At 42.7% G+C, this 17,531-nt stretch overlaps 1 protein-coding gene across 1 annotated transcript; it reads left to right on the forward strand.

Annotated features, from left to right (window-relative positions):
- The first annotated feature begins 647 nt into the window (after positions 1-647).
- On the forward strand, positions 648-9,666 carry LOC118788771 (complement C3-like). Its single transcript, XM_036544832.1, has 15 exons — positions 648-686; positions 876-1,026; positions 2,558-2,721; positions 3,098-3,256; positions 3,618-3,677; positions 4,108-4,198; positions 4,357-4,405; positions 4,788-4,878; positions 5,126-5,215; positions 5,339-5,444; positions 5,568-5,657; positions 5,747-5,827; positions 6,016-6,099; positions 6,735-6,870; positions 9,525-9,666. The coding sequence occupies exons 1-15, from the start codon at positions 648-650 to the stop codon at positions 9,664-9,666; spliced, it is 1,533 nt and encodes a 510-aa protein (XP_036400725.1).
- Positions 9,667-17,531: the final 7,865 nt, after the last annotated feature.

The following is a 17,531-nucleotide window of genomic DNA, read 5'->3' on the forward strand; positions in this document are numbered from 1 at the left end:
GTCTGGGTACTGCACTTTATACTCCCTTATCTCCCTGGCTAACAACCCCAGGCTCTGAGGTTGCACTCCAATGTAAACACCCACTGACTGGCCTTTTCCCATCAGTGGGAATGAGAAAGATTGAGAAGATAAGAGACAAATAAGGGGAATTCAAGTCCAAAAATGAATCAGGGACTGTGCAGTGTGATAAGAGATTCCAAGCAGGGAGGAAGAGAGAGGAGGAGACCTCCCAGAGTGGAGTGCAGAGGGGAGAAGGCCTCCCTGAGCATATTAAAGCACTCATAGCCAGAGTGGGCGTGGATCCAGTGCACATTGTTCACACTGGAATTAATGACATAGGTACAGGTAGGTTTGAGGTTGTATAGGAACAATTGATGAACTAGGGACAAACATTTGAAGCACAACCTTTGCAGATGTCTTCTGAGTTATTCTGCAGGTGCCATGTGCTAAGCATAGGGAAACAAGATTTCAGTGTAGCATTGTAGTAAGGAGAAGGGATCATAACTGAATGTTTACTGGTTCGGTTCACCATTAGGAAACTGCATGTAGCATGTAACAATTGTAAGGTGTAAGTTGCTCCCGATAAGAGCGCCTGCTAAATGACAATGATGTAATGTAATTTGTGAGGTATATCCAATAATATGCTAATGCTTGATAGCCCGCTGTCCTTCTCTCAGGTTGCAGCAGTGAGTCGGACATGCAGATTCTCTTTGTACAACATCTGAAGGATTCACTCCTACCTCGCTATGTATTCTACTAATATGAACAATTAGTGTACCACAAAACTCCCTAAAACATATAGGTTTCCCTGTATTAATGTTCACTTCAGACAGATTTTGTATATTGTTATGATGTTTTCTGTGCTATGACTCCAGAGCCTGCCTGACAGCATAAAGAAAGCCAGTGAGTTCCTGTCTTGCAGAATCCACACCCTGAACAACCCCTACGCCGTGGCCATGACCTCCTACGCTCTGGCCCTCGAGGGAAAGCACCAGCTGCCCATCCTGCTCCGCTTCGCATCCACTAGTAAGATTGTGCATTTCCCAGAGTTCACCCAGCATCCATGACCTACAACATGGACACAGCACCCATAATCAACATAGTGTCCATGACCCACACATCCGACATGATACACATGGCAACCGTGACCCACACGGCTGACACAGGACTCACATGATGCCAACAGTTGCACACAGCACTCACGAGCCTCCACACATATCCTGGCTCTGTAAGCTTTCTGTATGCCAAAGAAAGAAAGAGAGGCAGGAAAAGACGGAAAGAGAAAGGAAGAACGGGCCCTCGAGTAGCTCAGTGGTTATGTTGCTGGCTGTTGGTTCTCGCTTGGGTTCAATGGCTTCAATCGCAGACATGTCATCACCTGACAGTGACCGGGAGCCCACAGTGGCAAACAGCTCCCAGGCACCCTGCAAGTTACTTGGATGCCGTCAGTGGAGTAGCTTCCCTTCAATATCCACTGAAATAAAGGAAGGGAGGAAGAAAGAGAGCAACAGAATAATTAGGTTAAGTGTAAAACTTTACAAATGTGTCCCTGTTACTATATTAGGACTGCAGAAGGAGCAGCTGTGAGAAAATGACCCCAAATGTCAAGATGACTCAAGATACAGAAAATCAGGTTCAAAATAAAGTTAATTTTACCGATGATTTGCGAAATGCAAACAGGCTTGGGCAAGGGCACACATACGTGCACACACAGATATGGCAACTCAAGACTAAGGAAAGACATGAAAAAGGGGCTGGGCTCAAATAACAGGAAACACAGGTGTAAGCTATGGCTAATAAACAAAGGTGAAACATATTAACTAAATGATACATAGAGAACACAGGAAGTTATGTGGCCACGTGGTGGTCAACCTGGGAAGGAACTGCTGCATTCCTGACAGAAGCATGAGAACGTGGACATTTATAGCACCTTTCAATTGTGTAAATACTCAGAAATCCATTGCATATATGGATTTTTTGAAGCCTGCCCAGCGATCTCAAACTCAGAATTCACCCATTCATGGTCCCTTAAAACAAATGTTAATTATAACCACCATACAGCCTTTCACTACTGAATACCGAGGGGAGGAAACAGCTTGGTGAGCAGAGCAGTGGTCTTGCAAGATTGTGTGGTTGATAATGGATTGAAAGCAAGCGAGGCCAGTTCCTCTTTGTGCCTCAGAGATTTGAACCAGAGATTTGTTTCTTATTCTGGCCACAACTGGTAGCCAATGGAGGGAGATGAAGATAGGCATGACATGGGAGTATTTTAGCTGATTATTGACAAGGTAAGCAGAAGTATTCTGTATGAGCTGGAGGCACATTTGGAGAGACCAGCAGCACTTTTATGGAGACCGGCAATTGGGTTAGAACCACAGCTTCCTCAATCTTAACACATTGTTCGTGTAATACATCCGAAAACCACAAACCCTCAATTACCACAGTCTCACAAACCCTAACACAAGCGTAGGTATTTCTCATTATTCAAATTCTCACATGTGTGATTCAATGAGAGGTCTTTCTTAGCCAGCACTTATGGAACCTATTTTCTCATCAGACAGAACGCACTGGCCAGTCCCTGATAGTCAACTTTTCACCCTGGAAGCCACAGGATACGCACTGATGGCCCTGGTCAAGGCAAAGGAGTTTGACCAGGCTGGTCATGTGGTCAAATGGTTGACTGAGCAGGGGTTCCACGGTGGGGGCACTGGGTCCACCCAGGTAGGTGTGGCTGCTGGGCTGCAGTGGCTAGATCTGGTTCCTCTGACAGGATAAATTCATTCCGAAAAAAGGTCCTCCTCTTCCCTCCCCTCTGTGTCTGATAGCTCAGAACTCCAGGTCTTTCAGTTTTCACTTTGCCACATCTGTTGATAGTCTTCTGATATGATTTGGGACATTTTGTTATGCAGAATTTTGTTACACAGGTTAACTGATACTACAACAATCTGATAAGCAAGTCTCAATTCTGTGCAGCATGAGACCTTTGAATACACTCTATGACAACCAGTACCCATTTGAGTTTGACAAGATTTGATGAAAACTATGGCAACATGAGAACCCTACAGCCAATCAGGACTGTTCCATTGTTCCCCCTAAGGCCACCCTCATAGTTCTCCAGGCTGTGGCTCAGTACATGGTGGAGATGTCCGACGTGAAGGACATTGACCTGGAAGTGCAACTTAACATCAGTGGCCGTCCCATACCTGTCAACTGGAGCTTAACCAATGAAGACGCTTATGTCACTCACTCAGAGAAGGTGAGCCAAATGGAGAGGGAATGAGGAGGAGGAGAGAGCAGAGAGGAGAATATGGGGAATGAAACTGGAAAGCCGGAAAAGGCCGGAAACCGGAAAGCGAAAGAGCTGGAAAGAAAATAAACTGACAGAAAAGGAAGGTGTTCCCATAGGAATGAGATGGAGAAAAACAGAAGGAAAGAGAATGACAGCATGAAAAGGGAATGAATGGAGAGATTAAAAGAAAATAAGAAGAGCAAGAAAAAGAGAGAGAAAGGGGGAAGGAAACAACAGCCAATCAATCCAATTTCATGTCATCTTGTGAAATGGAAGCTCAATACCAATACAAAAGCTGTATCTTTCTCTTTCTGGACTGCGTTTACAGATTAAGACTGACCAAGACCTGACTGTCACTGCCAAGGGATCTGGCCAGGGGACCCTGTCAGTGAGTATTTTGTCTCCTCAGGGTCTGTCTGTTTTCCTTAATGTTTTAATTCCTTCAATTTCCTTACCCTAACCCTAAAATTTTGACATTACTGCTCATTCATTCTGGCGCTTCTGTTGGCCAATATGCTTGAACAACATGCTGCTACACATGTGCGTTCACAGCTTAGCCAGACAGCAAAAAATATATTTAATGTGAATCCAAATGTTTTTGTGATAAGAATGTCATGTTATTAAATCATATTTTTGGCTTTAACACGAGCTGTACACTCTATGGTCACACTTTCCCTTCGGGGATGGTGTGACGATTGAGTGTATAGCTCGTGTTTAAAATGGCTGTGTACAAGCCCCACAATGTTATGAATTTACATCAGCTTGGGAATTTGAGTGGCATCACATGCGCACTGATCAGTTTGCTGTTTGTGTCACAGGTGATGACCTTATACCACGCTTTGGCAGAGGAAAAGGACACAGACTGCAAGAACTTTGACCTGCAGGTTAAGATAGAGAAACAGCCAGAAGGTACAGTTTAATCGGCGGTGAAGCAGAACTGCTCTGCATTCTGACAAAATGAATGCGAATCTTGATTCACAGGGAAAATAGCTTAGGACATCAGTCCTCACTAACAACTTGTTCTCGCCTTGTTTAATGGCTCATTAATTTGTTTTCTTGCTTTGCAGTTGGTGATGAGAACGCACTGGAAACATACAAGCTCACAATTGAGATGAGGCAAGTGAGATCAAACTGAAGAGCTTTACATTAAGGATACGTTTTTCATCTCCAGATGAAGCGCTTCCTTTACATCTAACTGTCTAACCCGTTGTACATGGTGTCAACCTTTTCAGGGCACTTATCAGAGGGATAGGTGTAGAGTAGTGGGTAAAGAATTGGAGGGGGGGGTGGTGTAATCCTTGCAGGTTTGAACCATTAGTACAGATTCCACAACAATATTAGTAAGTATGCCATTGAATAAATGAATATTTATATATCTTAGCTATACTCAGCCATACTAACCACATATTATCCAATTTTTTTGGACTCTAGGGAAACGAACTCTAATTCTTAAATGCTTAAATGAGTGATTCACCACTCATTCCTGTGCATTTCTCAGGTACCTGTCTCCAGAGAGAGATGCCACCATGTCTATACTGGATATTACCATGCTCACAGGATTCATTGCAGACAAGAAAGATCTCGAAAGGGTGAGGAATAAAACAGGGATTATCACTGTGGACTGCAACACTCTTCAACCACTGAGATAAAATGCCCTGCAGTCTGTCACCACAGAGATTCTGAATTTACTGAGGTTGACTTAGTGTTTATTAGCTCATTCACATCACATTGGTGTAGAGTAAGAGTTTAGAGTCATTACATGAACCTTTGTGGTCTTTTGGCACACTGAGCGACTGTCTCTTCTCGTGTGTCTCTGCCTCATGTTCACTCCATCAGTTAACCTCTGGAAGAGACCGGTACGTCCAGAAGATTGAGACAGACAAACAGCTGTCTGACAAGGGCTCCCTCATTTTCTACCTGGATAAGGTGTGGACTCATTTTCCTTAATACAAAAAGCACTCACTGTTGGCCTGCGAGCCTGGTAACTTGGCACCCAGCTTGGTAGTGAGGCCTTTCATTTCCCTCTCTCTCTCCCTCCCCTTGAATCAGGTCTCTCACAAGCTGTCTGACAGAGTGGTCTTCAGGATACACAAGATGACCGAAGTGGGGCTGCTTCAACCAGCTGCTGTCACCCTGTATGAGTACTATGCTATGGGTGAGCTCCAGTCTTCCCCACTGTTTCAGAGGCCTTATCACAGTAAAGGCAAACACAGCACCCACACGTGGCTCCGGCCATGTCAGACACAAAGAGCTTGAGGAAATAAAATCACTGTTGCAGAAAACCGCTGCATGAAGTTTTACCACCCGCAGAAGAAAGGTGGAGCCCTGAACAGGATCTGCCATGAGGAGGTGTGCCGGTGTGCGGAAGGTATGGCACATGCATGTACTAGCAGGAAGTGATGTCACAAAGAAAGCGTGTTGGCTCTTTCCTCACTGGCATTCCTTTCCTCCCCACAGAGAACTGCAGTTACCAGAAGAAACAGAGAGCTGATGATTTGGACCGTGTGACATCAGCCTGTGAAGCTGGCATGGACTATGGTACTGTCATCAGCGGGTAAACCGTATCTGGAACTGTGGCTTTTTAACCACTTGTGCTCATGCTTTATGAGTGCTGTATGACAATGGAGTGTTTCTTTCAAGTTAAAAAAAAAAACAAGCACACACTTGCACACACTTGCACACTTGCACACAAGTGTGTGCATTCTTACTGTGTCCATGTTCTGCAGTTTACAAAGCCACAGTGGTCCATGCCAACCCTACTGCCATGTTAGACCAGTTTACAATTTGGGTAGAGGACGTCATCAAAGAAGGTAACATGTTGCAACATTTGCATTTACATGTATTTGTCTTATTACATTTATTCTTTTCATTTATTCATTTTATCCAAACTGACTTACAAGTGAGGCAGAGTACAACACAAGCGAAAGCCATACATGGAGTCACAATATTTGATGTGCTCCATGAACAAGTCTCAATAGCTTGCCAGATAAGGTACAAGCTAGCAGGTAGAGACCCAAGTGCATTAAACCATTCATTTTTTTTAAAGAAAGACAGAGCTTAAGATGTAATAAATTGCTTTAGGTGGTAGTGATTCAGGTGATCAGGTGAGTGCAGAAATGCTATGAGGGATTCCGCAGAATGGATGAAGCGTGGAAGGTCATTCCACCATCGGGGGAAAATCTCAGGATAGTGATTTTGTGCCCCATTGTGATGGGACCACCAGATGACGTTCAGTAGCAAAGCGTTGTGGTCAGGAGGGAACATACGCTTGTATGTATGGTCATTCAGGTCGGTAGGTGCAGCTTTGTTGGTTCTTCTGAACGCAAGCAACAAGACTTTGCACCTGAAGCTACAGGAAGCCAGAGGAGCGGGACAAACCCCTCTTGTTTACCAAACTCTGTCTCTCGTTTCTTTCAAGTGGTTAAATGTCTCTGTCTCCCTGCAGGTACTGAGACTGGTGTGATTGGGAAAGAGCGCATATTTTTGGCCCATCCCTCCTGCAGAGAGGCAATAGATCTGAGAGAAGGAAAGACCTACCTGATCATGGGCAAATCTGACGACCTCATCGAAGGAAAGGACAGGTGAGTCCTAGACTGCTTCTGACTTGCACTGCTACAGTCAGTCAGGAGAGGGCGCCAGCGAGCTGGGGTAGAAACATTGTGGTTCTGTCTGCTGTGTTCACCCTGAGTTACCAAAAAAGGTATAGCATCACTGTTAATGCTTACTTGTGGGCAGAGCCAGCCCTGACCAATTTGGTGCCCCAGGCAAGATTTTAGCTGGTGCCAATTCCACCACCACAGTTAGTTGTAGTTTTAAACTATACTTTATGGTCAGAACATGACAAACACTTGCCAAACAGCATTCACAAATCTGAGGTAGAACATTCAAAACAATTATAATGATGAAATCTTTTTTCAACATAAAAATATGCATGTATAAAATTAAGTAAAATCCTTTTTCAGTCCTTTTTCCTCAACAAAATAAATATCTTAATAGAAAAATTAAGTGCTGCAGTGTGATACAGCACACATGTAAGATGGCTCAGACTGCAAAGTTTAAAAGTGTTTTAAAGGATAATGTCAATAAATAAAACAATAAATAGACAAAGAAATCTTAATTCTGGTCAGCATGCCAAACCCTTTGTACAGACGGTTTGGCACATTTTGTAAGTATTTTAGCTGACAATCTAAACAAAATAAGTAGACAAAAGAAAAATCTCAACTGTGGTCATTATCTTCTGTACAAGTTTTAAACAAGCAAAGCCATTACCCTGCAAGTTACGGGCAAGAAAGACAAGTCTGTCTACAGTCTCAGGTTTTAAAGCTGCCCTGTGACAGCTGATAACCTTCTTGAATGCCTCATTTTCGACTGTGCTAATGGGAAGCATGTCTTTTTCAATGCAACATGCAGTTGCATTTGTGGTGTCTTTGTGTTTTTTCGTTTTTTTTTTTTTTTGGTGCTGGAAAATGCTGATACGGTGGTTTGCTGCTAGGTAGTCGCACTGGGTACTGGCCCGGTGCTTATCGAGGGTCCACTAACAACACTCGTTTGGGACTGTAATTTCTTACTTTCTGCGAGTTCTAACAGGTGATATTATTTCAAATGATGAAACAGGTTTGTGGTGTTGCCTGTCTTTGACGGCAGGTGTCTTTGGCACAGTTTGCAGTGCACGCTGCTCTGTTTTTTGTCGGATTGTAAATAGCCAAAATATCTCTAAACTACTGAAGTTGAGCGACCTTTCTTGTCGGCAATGTCTTCTTTCTTCGAGCTGGTCATGGGCACTGCTTTTTCTTCGGTGTCGCTCATTTCGCTTATTTTGATTATTCCGCTCCAACTACAAGCCTGTCAGCCACTGTGTCTGTAAACAATACCACATGCTAGCCTGTATTTATACCTCTCACCATGCAGTGTAACTTAGGCAATGTTTACCGCTATTCCTGATTGGCAGTTCCATGATTGGCAGTTCATGATTCATTTCAGTGCATGTTATCTGAGCATGAAAATTAATTGTATCGAACATTTGTTATATTTATATCGAGGAAAATTATATCATGATAATCGCCCAGCCCTACGTTACAAAAAAGGGGATGGAAAAGGAAAAGCATTTTAAAAGACACACTTAAAAGACAGCACACTTAAAAGAAAAAGTGTATTTCTTAAAATTATGTTGTAGGTTATTCCCCAAACACCTGAATAGTCTTTCCACCTTTCCCTAATGAATTTAAGGGGGGAGTAAATGACGTTAACTCTAGCTATTTATTAAATAGCGAACGTTACTATCGTCCAAAAAAAGCTAGTAACACTCTGCTCCAACGATACCTACTATGCAATCGATAAACTATTCATTCATTTCCTACCTCCCGTTTTTCCTCCTCTTTCTTCCCTGGGCACCAAAGGGCTTTGGTCTTTTTGACACACACACACACACAAACACACAGATATATATATTTGAATACAATGTCATTACAATGTAATGGTCAGGCGTCTGAATACATTATATATATATATATATATATATATATATATATAATTTACGCTACTGATGTTAATCGTATCACGTTTCATGGTCACTGTCACTCACTAGTTCACATAACTCGCCCATCCCCCACAATCAGGTAAGTCTAACTAAGGGGGATGGGGGGGGGGGGGGGGCAGGTGATGCCGAGGGCAACCCAGAAAATAGGCTATGTAGTTATGTTGTTGTGGAATTTTTTTGTAATATTTTTAAATAATAGTATTAAGATATTTGTAAAAATTTGTAAAAAAAAATAGTAAAAGTTAAAAAATTTTGAACTTGAAATTTTTTTCTTCCCTCATTTACGGCACCCCTAGCATTCGCCTATACTGCCTATGCCACAGGCCGGCTCTGTTTGCGGGCATACTGTTTCAAAAGTATATATACTCTATGGGCATGAAAACACACAAATGCATGCACACATAATCTAATGCATAACATAATATGTGCATGATGTACATTATACAAACACACTATGTGCATATGTACAAAGCACACAAATATGCTGTATACTCGCTGCATGCATAGGATACGCATGCTGTGTGTTTGAACAATCTAAGTTGTATACATGTGTAATATGTGTAACGTGTGCTTGTGTATGCATGTATGTATTTGTGTGTGTGTGTGTGTGTGTGTGTGGTATTTGTTAACATGGTGTGGTTGTGTGTGTGTGTGTATATGTGTTTACAAGATGCTGTGTGTCTATATGCATGTTTGCAGGTTGCTGTACATGCTGGGTGGAGGCACCTGGATTGAGTACTGGCCCACAGAGGCAGAGTGCCAGGAACCTGCATACAACGAGACCTGCAATGACATCATTTCTGCTGCAGAAGAGCTCCAAACCTTCGGATGTCTCACCTAAACTCGTGTCAACATGCTTAATTCTTTTTCTGTCATAAATATTTTTACAATAAATGTTCTCTAAATGTGTATTGTAGTTGTAGTTTCATATTCAGTTTGATAGTACTTCTCCACATTTTCAGACAGACCAACATGAGGCAAATACAATAATATAATTCTCAGCAATACCAGACTGCATGCACACGTGCATGTGTGTGTTCGTATGTGTGTGCCATGTGTGTGTGTGTGTGTGTGTGTATATATGTGTGTGCACCATACATCGTCCACTACCTACCATCCACTGAGGAATTACAGTGTGAATATGTGCATGCACTCATATGTCAATACACTCCCTATGTGTCCTATAAATTCCAATACCAATTCGTTAATAACGATAAGATCTGAAAAAGTGTAACTTGAAAAGACATTACATTCTGCAACAAGTACACCTTCATTTGTGTGGCTGTCAGGTTAATGCAATGCAATAAGCATGACATAAGAAAAATGAAATTAAAGGATTTCACTATCTTCTTAAGACACTGAGAAAAATTTGGGAGAGCACCGATCCATACCATAAAAAAGGGGAAATGCCACCCCTTCACTCATAGCCTTTTTCTAAGGTTTAAGAGAAGGAATATTTTTCTGTTTTTTTCTAGTTTATCGGTGAGTCTAGAAAATGCACCGTGTTAAGGTCTTTGTCACAATTTCCATTTAAAAATACAACATAGCACATACAATTTAAGTGATTGAATTGTTTGAACAATAACATGCATTTAACTAAACATCAGAGATACTATTAATTCAGCATTTACAGGCTGTGGCAGAAAGCTAAATAAATCTATAAAATAAGAGTGGGTTAGCCTCTAGAACCAATGACTGGCTAACCCTTAGCTGTCTGAAATATTAATGAGAATGTCGGTTAACATTATGGAAGAGCCACATTATCCTCTAAAGGTGCAAATACCAGGTATCTGACGTGTTCTGGTTGTGTGATGCCCGTAATTCATTTAAATAGACCATTGAGTGGGTCATAGTTAGTATGGGCTTTCGAACATGGGCTTTACGGCAGCACAGAGTATTCTTGAGGGCTGCTTTTGGGTCAAGTATCACACACTGGCTCTGCCACAGGGTGCATCACCCCACCCTGTCATCTATACTTTGATATACAGTAGTGAGGTAGGGGTGGATCCTTTGGATGTTGTACGAAGAGAATCTGCATGTCCGACTCACTGCTGCAACCTGAGAGAAGGACAGTGGGCTATCAAGCATTAGTATATTATGGGATTTACCTCAGATATGACATTACATTATTGTCTTTTAACAGATGCCAACTTTCATAGGTTACAGTTGTTGCCTGTTACATTCAGTTATGAACCCATGCTCCTACACTGAAATCATCATACAAGTTAAGCTGACAGGCCTGTAATTTCCTGGGTCAGTCTGGTCTCCTTTCTTGTAGATAGGTACTACACTGCCATGTTTCTAGTCATCTGGTATTTCTCCAGTTTTAAGGGATAGCTTAAAAATAACTGTCAGAGGCTCGTAAACCACTTCCACTAGTTCCCTGAGAACTCTTGGACTGTAATGTTCTGTAATGACTTATTCATCCACTGTGGATGCTTTTTTTCAGCTTCCCTTTTCTCACTTGCAGAATGAATTTACTCTGTACATGCAGAATAATCGTTTTAAATATGCACCACATTTCTTTCACAGTTTTACCAACTAGAAGAGGTACCCAGTTTATATTCCTTGTATAATCACGCATCCTAATAAAGTAAGCTCGTCTAAAGTTGAAAACTCTAGAACTAGAACTAAAACTAGAATTAGAGAATGCAGACTTAACTTGCCAAAAAACTTCAAATGTAACTGCACTATGGTCACTTGTTCTGAGTGTTTCCCCTACCTCAGTACTGCCAATTCTATCAGGATTATTACACAGAACCAGATCTAGAACTGTGTTCTCTCTCGTAGGTTGAGTAACAGACTGTATCAAAAAACAGTCATTTACAACATCCAAAAACTCTTCTTCACATTTACCTTGACCTGACACAGCTTCCCAATTAATTGAAGGGTAATTGAAGTCCCCCATTACTATTGTCTCACCCTCCTGACATGCTAGCTTAATGTTAACAAAGAGCATACTGTTGACACTGCTGTCTGAGTCTGGTGGCCTATAACATTCTCCAACATTCAGACCTTTTTCATTTTCCCCCAATATTTTAATCCATATGTCTTCACTAACACCAAGGGGCTCCACTCCTGGAATTTCCTGAATATTAAGATTATCCTTTACACAGAGAGCTATGCCTCCTGCTCTTTTATTGGTTCTATCTTTTCTTAGCAGCTTGTATCTCTCTACGTTGTACTCATCCCCATCCCCTGCAACAAGCCACATCTCTGTGATCCCAACAACATCATAATTACTATTACTCATAACAGTTTCTAGATTCCATATTTTATTTTTTATGCTTCTAGCATTTAAACAAAGGAATTTCAGGGTACCACGTGTGCATTTCCTGTCCTTCCCCTCCACCCCCAGCTGCTCAAAACCACCTCTATTACAGTGCTGCTCTGACTGATTTGCAATCATGGTTCCCTCATTACTAATAAAATATTTAGCCATGGTGTGTTTTATTCCGGCAGTCTGTCTATCCCTACCCATCTCACTGTATAACCTCCCTGCCCCCCAAGCCCTTGTTTAAATAACCCTCTGCTACCCTAAGCATACACTGTCCCAGTGCAGCTGTACCCCTCCGGTTCAGGTGTAACCCGTCTCACTTGTACAAGTCACCCCCTGTTCCAAAAGGAGTCCCAGTGTCCCATAAACCTGTACCCCTCTTTCCTACACCAGGTTTGTGTCCACGTATTAAACCTCCATATAAAGGCTTTCTTCCCTTTGCTTGCACGTGGTACTGGTAGAATTGAGGTTCAGCTTCAGATGATGGGATGTCACCCATCTGGAGATGTCAGCCAGGCATATGGAAATCCTTTTGTTGACCTGGGGGGTAGAGGGAGGGAAAGAGAAAAAAGTTGTATGTCGTCAGCACAACAATGATAGGAGAAACCATGTAATTTGATAACTGAGCCAAGTGAGTTGATATAAATTGAGAAGAGCAGGGGTCCCAGTATTGAACCCTGTGGGACTCCTGTAGTGAGAGGGTTGGGTGCAGAGGTGGAACCTTTCCAGTAGATCTGGGAGGATCTACCTACCAGTCAGGTAGGACTTGAACCAAGAGAGGGCAGTCCCAGAGATGCCCATCTCTGACAGCTTTGAGATTAGCATTTGGTGGTTGACTGTGTCAAAAGCAGCGGAGAGATCAAAGAGGATGAGGACGGATGACAGGATAGAGGTTCTGATGGTTTGGAGAGCCTCTGTCACTGCCAGGAATGCGGTTTCTGTTGAGTGGCCAGCTCTGAAACCTGACTGGTGGGGGTCCAGGAGGTTGTTCCTGAGAAGAAAAGGGGACAGTTGATTAAGTACTGCACATTCCATGGTTTTGGTTAGAAATGAGAGAAGAGATACCGGTCGGTAGTTCATAACATCTGATGGGCCAGTGGATGGTTTCTTCAAGAGTGGAGTAACCAGAGCTTTCTTGAGATCTGTGGGGACAATACCAGAAGTTAGTGAGGTGTTGATAATTGAAGAAAGAAATGGGGCGATCTCACCAGATATAGATTGGAGCAGAGTAGAGGGGATGGGGTCCAGAGGGCAGGTTGTGGTATGGTGGTCTGAGATGAGTTGAAGCACATCCAAATCGTTGAGTGGCATGAAAGCGGACAGTGGTTGAAGCAGTTGGTTGTGGTGGTCAAGGGTGTTGTTGAGGGAGTGAAGGAGTCCTGGATGCTGGTCACCTTTTCCTCAAAGTAAACCCTAAAATCATTGGCAGAGAGGAGAGAGGGGGAGAGGAGGGTGGAGACGGTGGAGAAAGGTTTTTGTGGGTTAGTTATGTTTGCATTAATTTTGCATTGGAAGAATGAGGACTTAGCTGATGTTGTTGCAGTTGTGAATGCTGTTAGCAGAGCCAATGATAGGTAGCCAGGTCCACAGAGGATCTGGATTTCCTCCACTTCCTCTCTGCAGCTCGCAGCGCAGTCCTGTCTGAGCGGAGGGAGTCAGTCAGCCATGGACAGGAGGGTGACGGTCGTGATGGCCTGGAGACAGTAGGGCAGATTGAATCTGAAGGTTGAGAGAGACGTGATAAAGACTGATGTAGTAGACTCAGCAAGCATGCTGGAGAAGGAGGGAAGGGGAGGGAGGGTAGAGAGAACAGTGGAGGTGAATGTGAAGTGGGAGAGAGTGTGGAAGTTTCTCCTGAATGTGGAGATGGGGGGTCAGTAGGGGGGTTGAGGGTGGAGGGGGCAGTGAGGGAGAATTATACAAAATAGTGGTCCAATACATGGAGGGGAGTCACCGTGAGGAGGGTCGTGGCACAGCTTCTGGTCTAGCTGGTTGCCAGAGAGAGTATGGAGGGGCAGGGGGGAGTATCTCCAGGATGGAGAGATAAGCAGACCCTCCTCTGCCTGAGGCCCGTGGAGTGTGAGAGAAGGAGCATGAGGACAGGACAGCAGGGGTGGTAGTGTTGTCCGGGGAAATCCAGGTCTCAGTGAAGGCCAGGAACTGAAGTGACATGGTCTCAGCATAGGTCGTGATGAATTCTGCCTTTTGAACCGATGACTGGCAATTCCATAGCCCACCCACCACTGAGAGCAACCTCGGAGGAGGACAGAGGAGGATAGACCAGGTTAGCCGGGTTGCGTTTACGGGAGTTGTATCTCCTGGAACGAGAGGAAGAGTGGACAAGGATAGAAAGGCGGCACATGGTGTAATGAGTAAAGGGTCGGGTGATAAGAGAGTGAGCAGATGAGTCAGGAAAACACTGTTAAGATGCCGCAATGCTGACTAGATGCACACTAATAATGTAAGCTATGAGCACACTGTAAGTACCGGCAGCCTCTGGGTTAAACTAAATTAACCCAGATTCTGGATTTTTTGTTCACAGCCCAAGTGTTCCATTGTCCCACCTCCTGACCTGCCTATCTGTCCTTCTGCCACACCCACCACCTGAAGGCCATCTTCCCTGTTAACTCATTATCAGCCTCTGTATATATGAGTCATTCCATGAAATTGGAGCTTTTTCAACTTTGAAAAGTTAACTTTGTAAATAGCCAGGGAGTAAAGAAATCTTAAAATGACAAGAAATTGTATTGCGCCATCCCAGCCTGTGTAATTTCATATGTTATGACTGTTTTTCTCCTGAATGTTTTGATCAATTTATCAACCCTGTTACAGACATAAGCATTACTATATACTATATTTCTAATTAGAAATATGTAATAGATTTCGCATATATGAGCAGTACTTTAGTCCCTCTTTTCACTGAGATTATTTTCAGATTTTGGATTTTTTTTGGATATTTTTCATTCGGATGAATGAAGAGCACCCTAATTTTGGATGGTGATCACATGTGTATTAAGAAAAAATATTTTTTAGGAGAGGAATCTTGAAAGAATGGCCCATTCCAAAATATAATATAGTTTAAATTATAATGGTAAGAGTTGAATTGAATTGTCATTTTTTTACATTTTTAATTTTTGTCAAATTAATGACAACAAGAGGACTGACGTTATGGTAACAGGACTGACCAGGGTAACAGGGATGACAGGACACACATTCTACTGTGTACATTGTACATCTTTGTCTACACACTACTGTGAAGGTTTACCTCCAAAGTTACATAATTTTGTTTTGCACTTGATTGGCAGTGTTGTATTAGTGAAGCGCATTACATTTCTAAGAGGTCTAATGATTTTTTGTCATTGCAGTTCCATGCATGCATTATTGACAAGTGTTTTGGAAGAAAAATGATTGTTATTGAGACTGATTATTTTCATATTGGTCATTTGGTCATATTAAAACCAATTGAGTCATGTTATAATGTATATAAGTGATTTTATTTTAAGAGGATTTAACAGCATTTCATTTAACATAGTAACCATATAAAAAGATTTTTGTAGCAGTTAAAAGAGACCGAGAACAGCCAGACCATACAAACTTATCACATATCAAAGGCCTCATTTTCACATTGAAGGAGGTAACAATTTCATCAAAGGCAATAACATATTTCATAGTGAAGGCTATATCATTTTACTGAATAAGACCCGATCATATGTCTCTCTGGATCTCCATATGGCAGGCAGTGACTGGCAGGGGGGCAGGGATGAAACAAACTATATCATCATAGAGAGAGCATACCAGAGTACATCCTCTCGAGCAGGCCAAAAAAATTTATTTTCCCCTATGCGGTGCATGCATTTGACCTGGGTATAGGACTCATCCGTTGCCATCACAATCCCTGGGTAGAGGGTTGGTCCAGTCAACTACACTGGGTTGGATTAGAGTTTGGTCGCAGGGAAAACAGAAGACCTGGGAGCCATTACGTTCACAATCAAGCCTCTTCATAGCTACACACATGCAACTGACATCACGGCAGATCAGGCTACCTCTTGCCAGAGTGAGTACCTGATGGAGGTGCATTGTTGAGGGAACCGGTGTTGATTGCAACTGATGCTGCCTTTTTTGCTGCCCTGCTCTTTGCCTGGGCTACTCTCCATTTTCTTCTCTGTGACTTGGATAGCCTATACCCTTTCTTATAGTATACGGGCGCTGCTCTTACAGCGACCAGCAGCAAGTGCTTCTTGTGTTTCTTGTGCTTTCCTTCATTTTAAAGTTTGTTTTGTTTGTTTTAAGTGTTCAAGTGGGTCTGATCCTGTCCCTTTTCTGGTTTATACTTTGTTTTTTTTTTTTGTTTTTTTTTGAGTTCGCTCAGGAATGGATATTTTTTACCTTCAACTTTTAATGTTCATTGTGAACTTTGCCTGGGGTTACCAGTACCCCCAATCAATCAAGTACACGCGTGAGTTTCTCCTGGGACTACAATGGAATCACCAGGCCGTGGCTGAACCTATACACTCATGGTTGGATCAAAACCTTATCAAGGAAATATTTATTTGGAACGATAATAATTTTGGAAAGTTGCGTTATGTCAGGAAACGAGGAAAGAAAGGGGGCGTACGCTAACGCATCAGGAAGCAGCAGCTTAAGAATCGCATACCTCTGCCATCAATAATCCTGGCTAATGTCCAGTCCCTGAGGAATAAGATTGACGTGCTACAGGGAAATGTAAATCATTTACACAAATATAGGGATGCCTGTCTTATGGCATTTACGGAAACTTGACTCACCAACCTGGATACGGACTCGAGTTTGGATATCGGCAGCTTTGGTGCTCCTCTCTTTCTGGATCGGGACAGTGAGGTGACACTGACATCACTGGGAGGGGGGGGGGTTTGTTTGTACATCAATCGCAGATGGTGCAATAATGTTACGTGGGCGACCGTGCCCTCCCGAAATAGAGTGTGTTGTTTACATTCACCCCAAGGCCGACACGGTGCTGCTGCTGGCACTATTTTCAAAATAACCCAGAAATTGTCTCTCCTGATGCTCCTAATATTATATTGGGAGATTTTGATCATTGCAATCTTAAGAAATCTTTGACCAGTTTTTATCAATATGTCACCTACCCTACACTCTTGACCTGTGTTAGGGTTCCATTAAGAGGGCGTATAAGTCTAAGGCGGGACCTGCATTGGGTTCCTCTGATCATAATTCTGTGCACCTTCTACCTGTGTATAGACCTGTGCTGAAGAGGGGGAAGGCTATTAAAAAGCACATCAAGGTCTGGACTAAGGACAGCTCTCTTGCCCTCCAGGAGTGTTTTGATTGCATGGACTGGTCAGTGTTTCAGGAGGATTCCTCTGATATTGATGAACTTATGGATGTTGTGTGCAGTTACATCTCCTTCTGCAAGGAATCTGTATCCTACTAAA

The sequence above is a fragment of the Megalops cyprinoides genome, chromosome 1 (assembly GCF_013368585.1).
Source record: "Megalops cyprinoides isolate fMegCyp1 chromosome 1, fMegCyp1.pri, whole genome shotgun sequence".
In the NCBI taxonomy this organism is placed as follows: Eukaryota; Metazoa; Chordata; class Actinopteri; order Elopiformes; family Megalopidae; genus Megalops; species Megalops cyprinoides.

Bases quoted from the DNA above. Each gene is read 5' to 3' on its own strand.
- LOC118788771 (XM_036544832.1), top strand. From the start codon at position 648: ATGCTTGATAGCCCGCTGTCCTTCTCTCAGGTTGCAGCA. The intron at 4,406-4,787 runs GCAAGTGAGATC...TGCATTTCTCAG, and splicing joins AAGCTCACAATTGAGATGAG to GTACCTGTCTCCAGAGAGAG. The intron at 6,871-9,524 runs GTGAGTCCTAGA...GCATGTTTGCAG, and splicing joins CTCATCGAAGGAAAGGACAG to GTTGCTGTACATGCTGGGTG.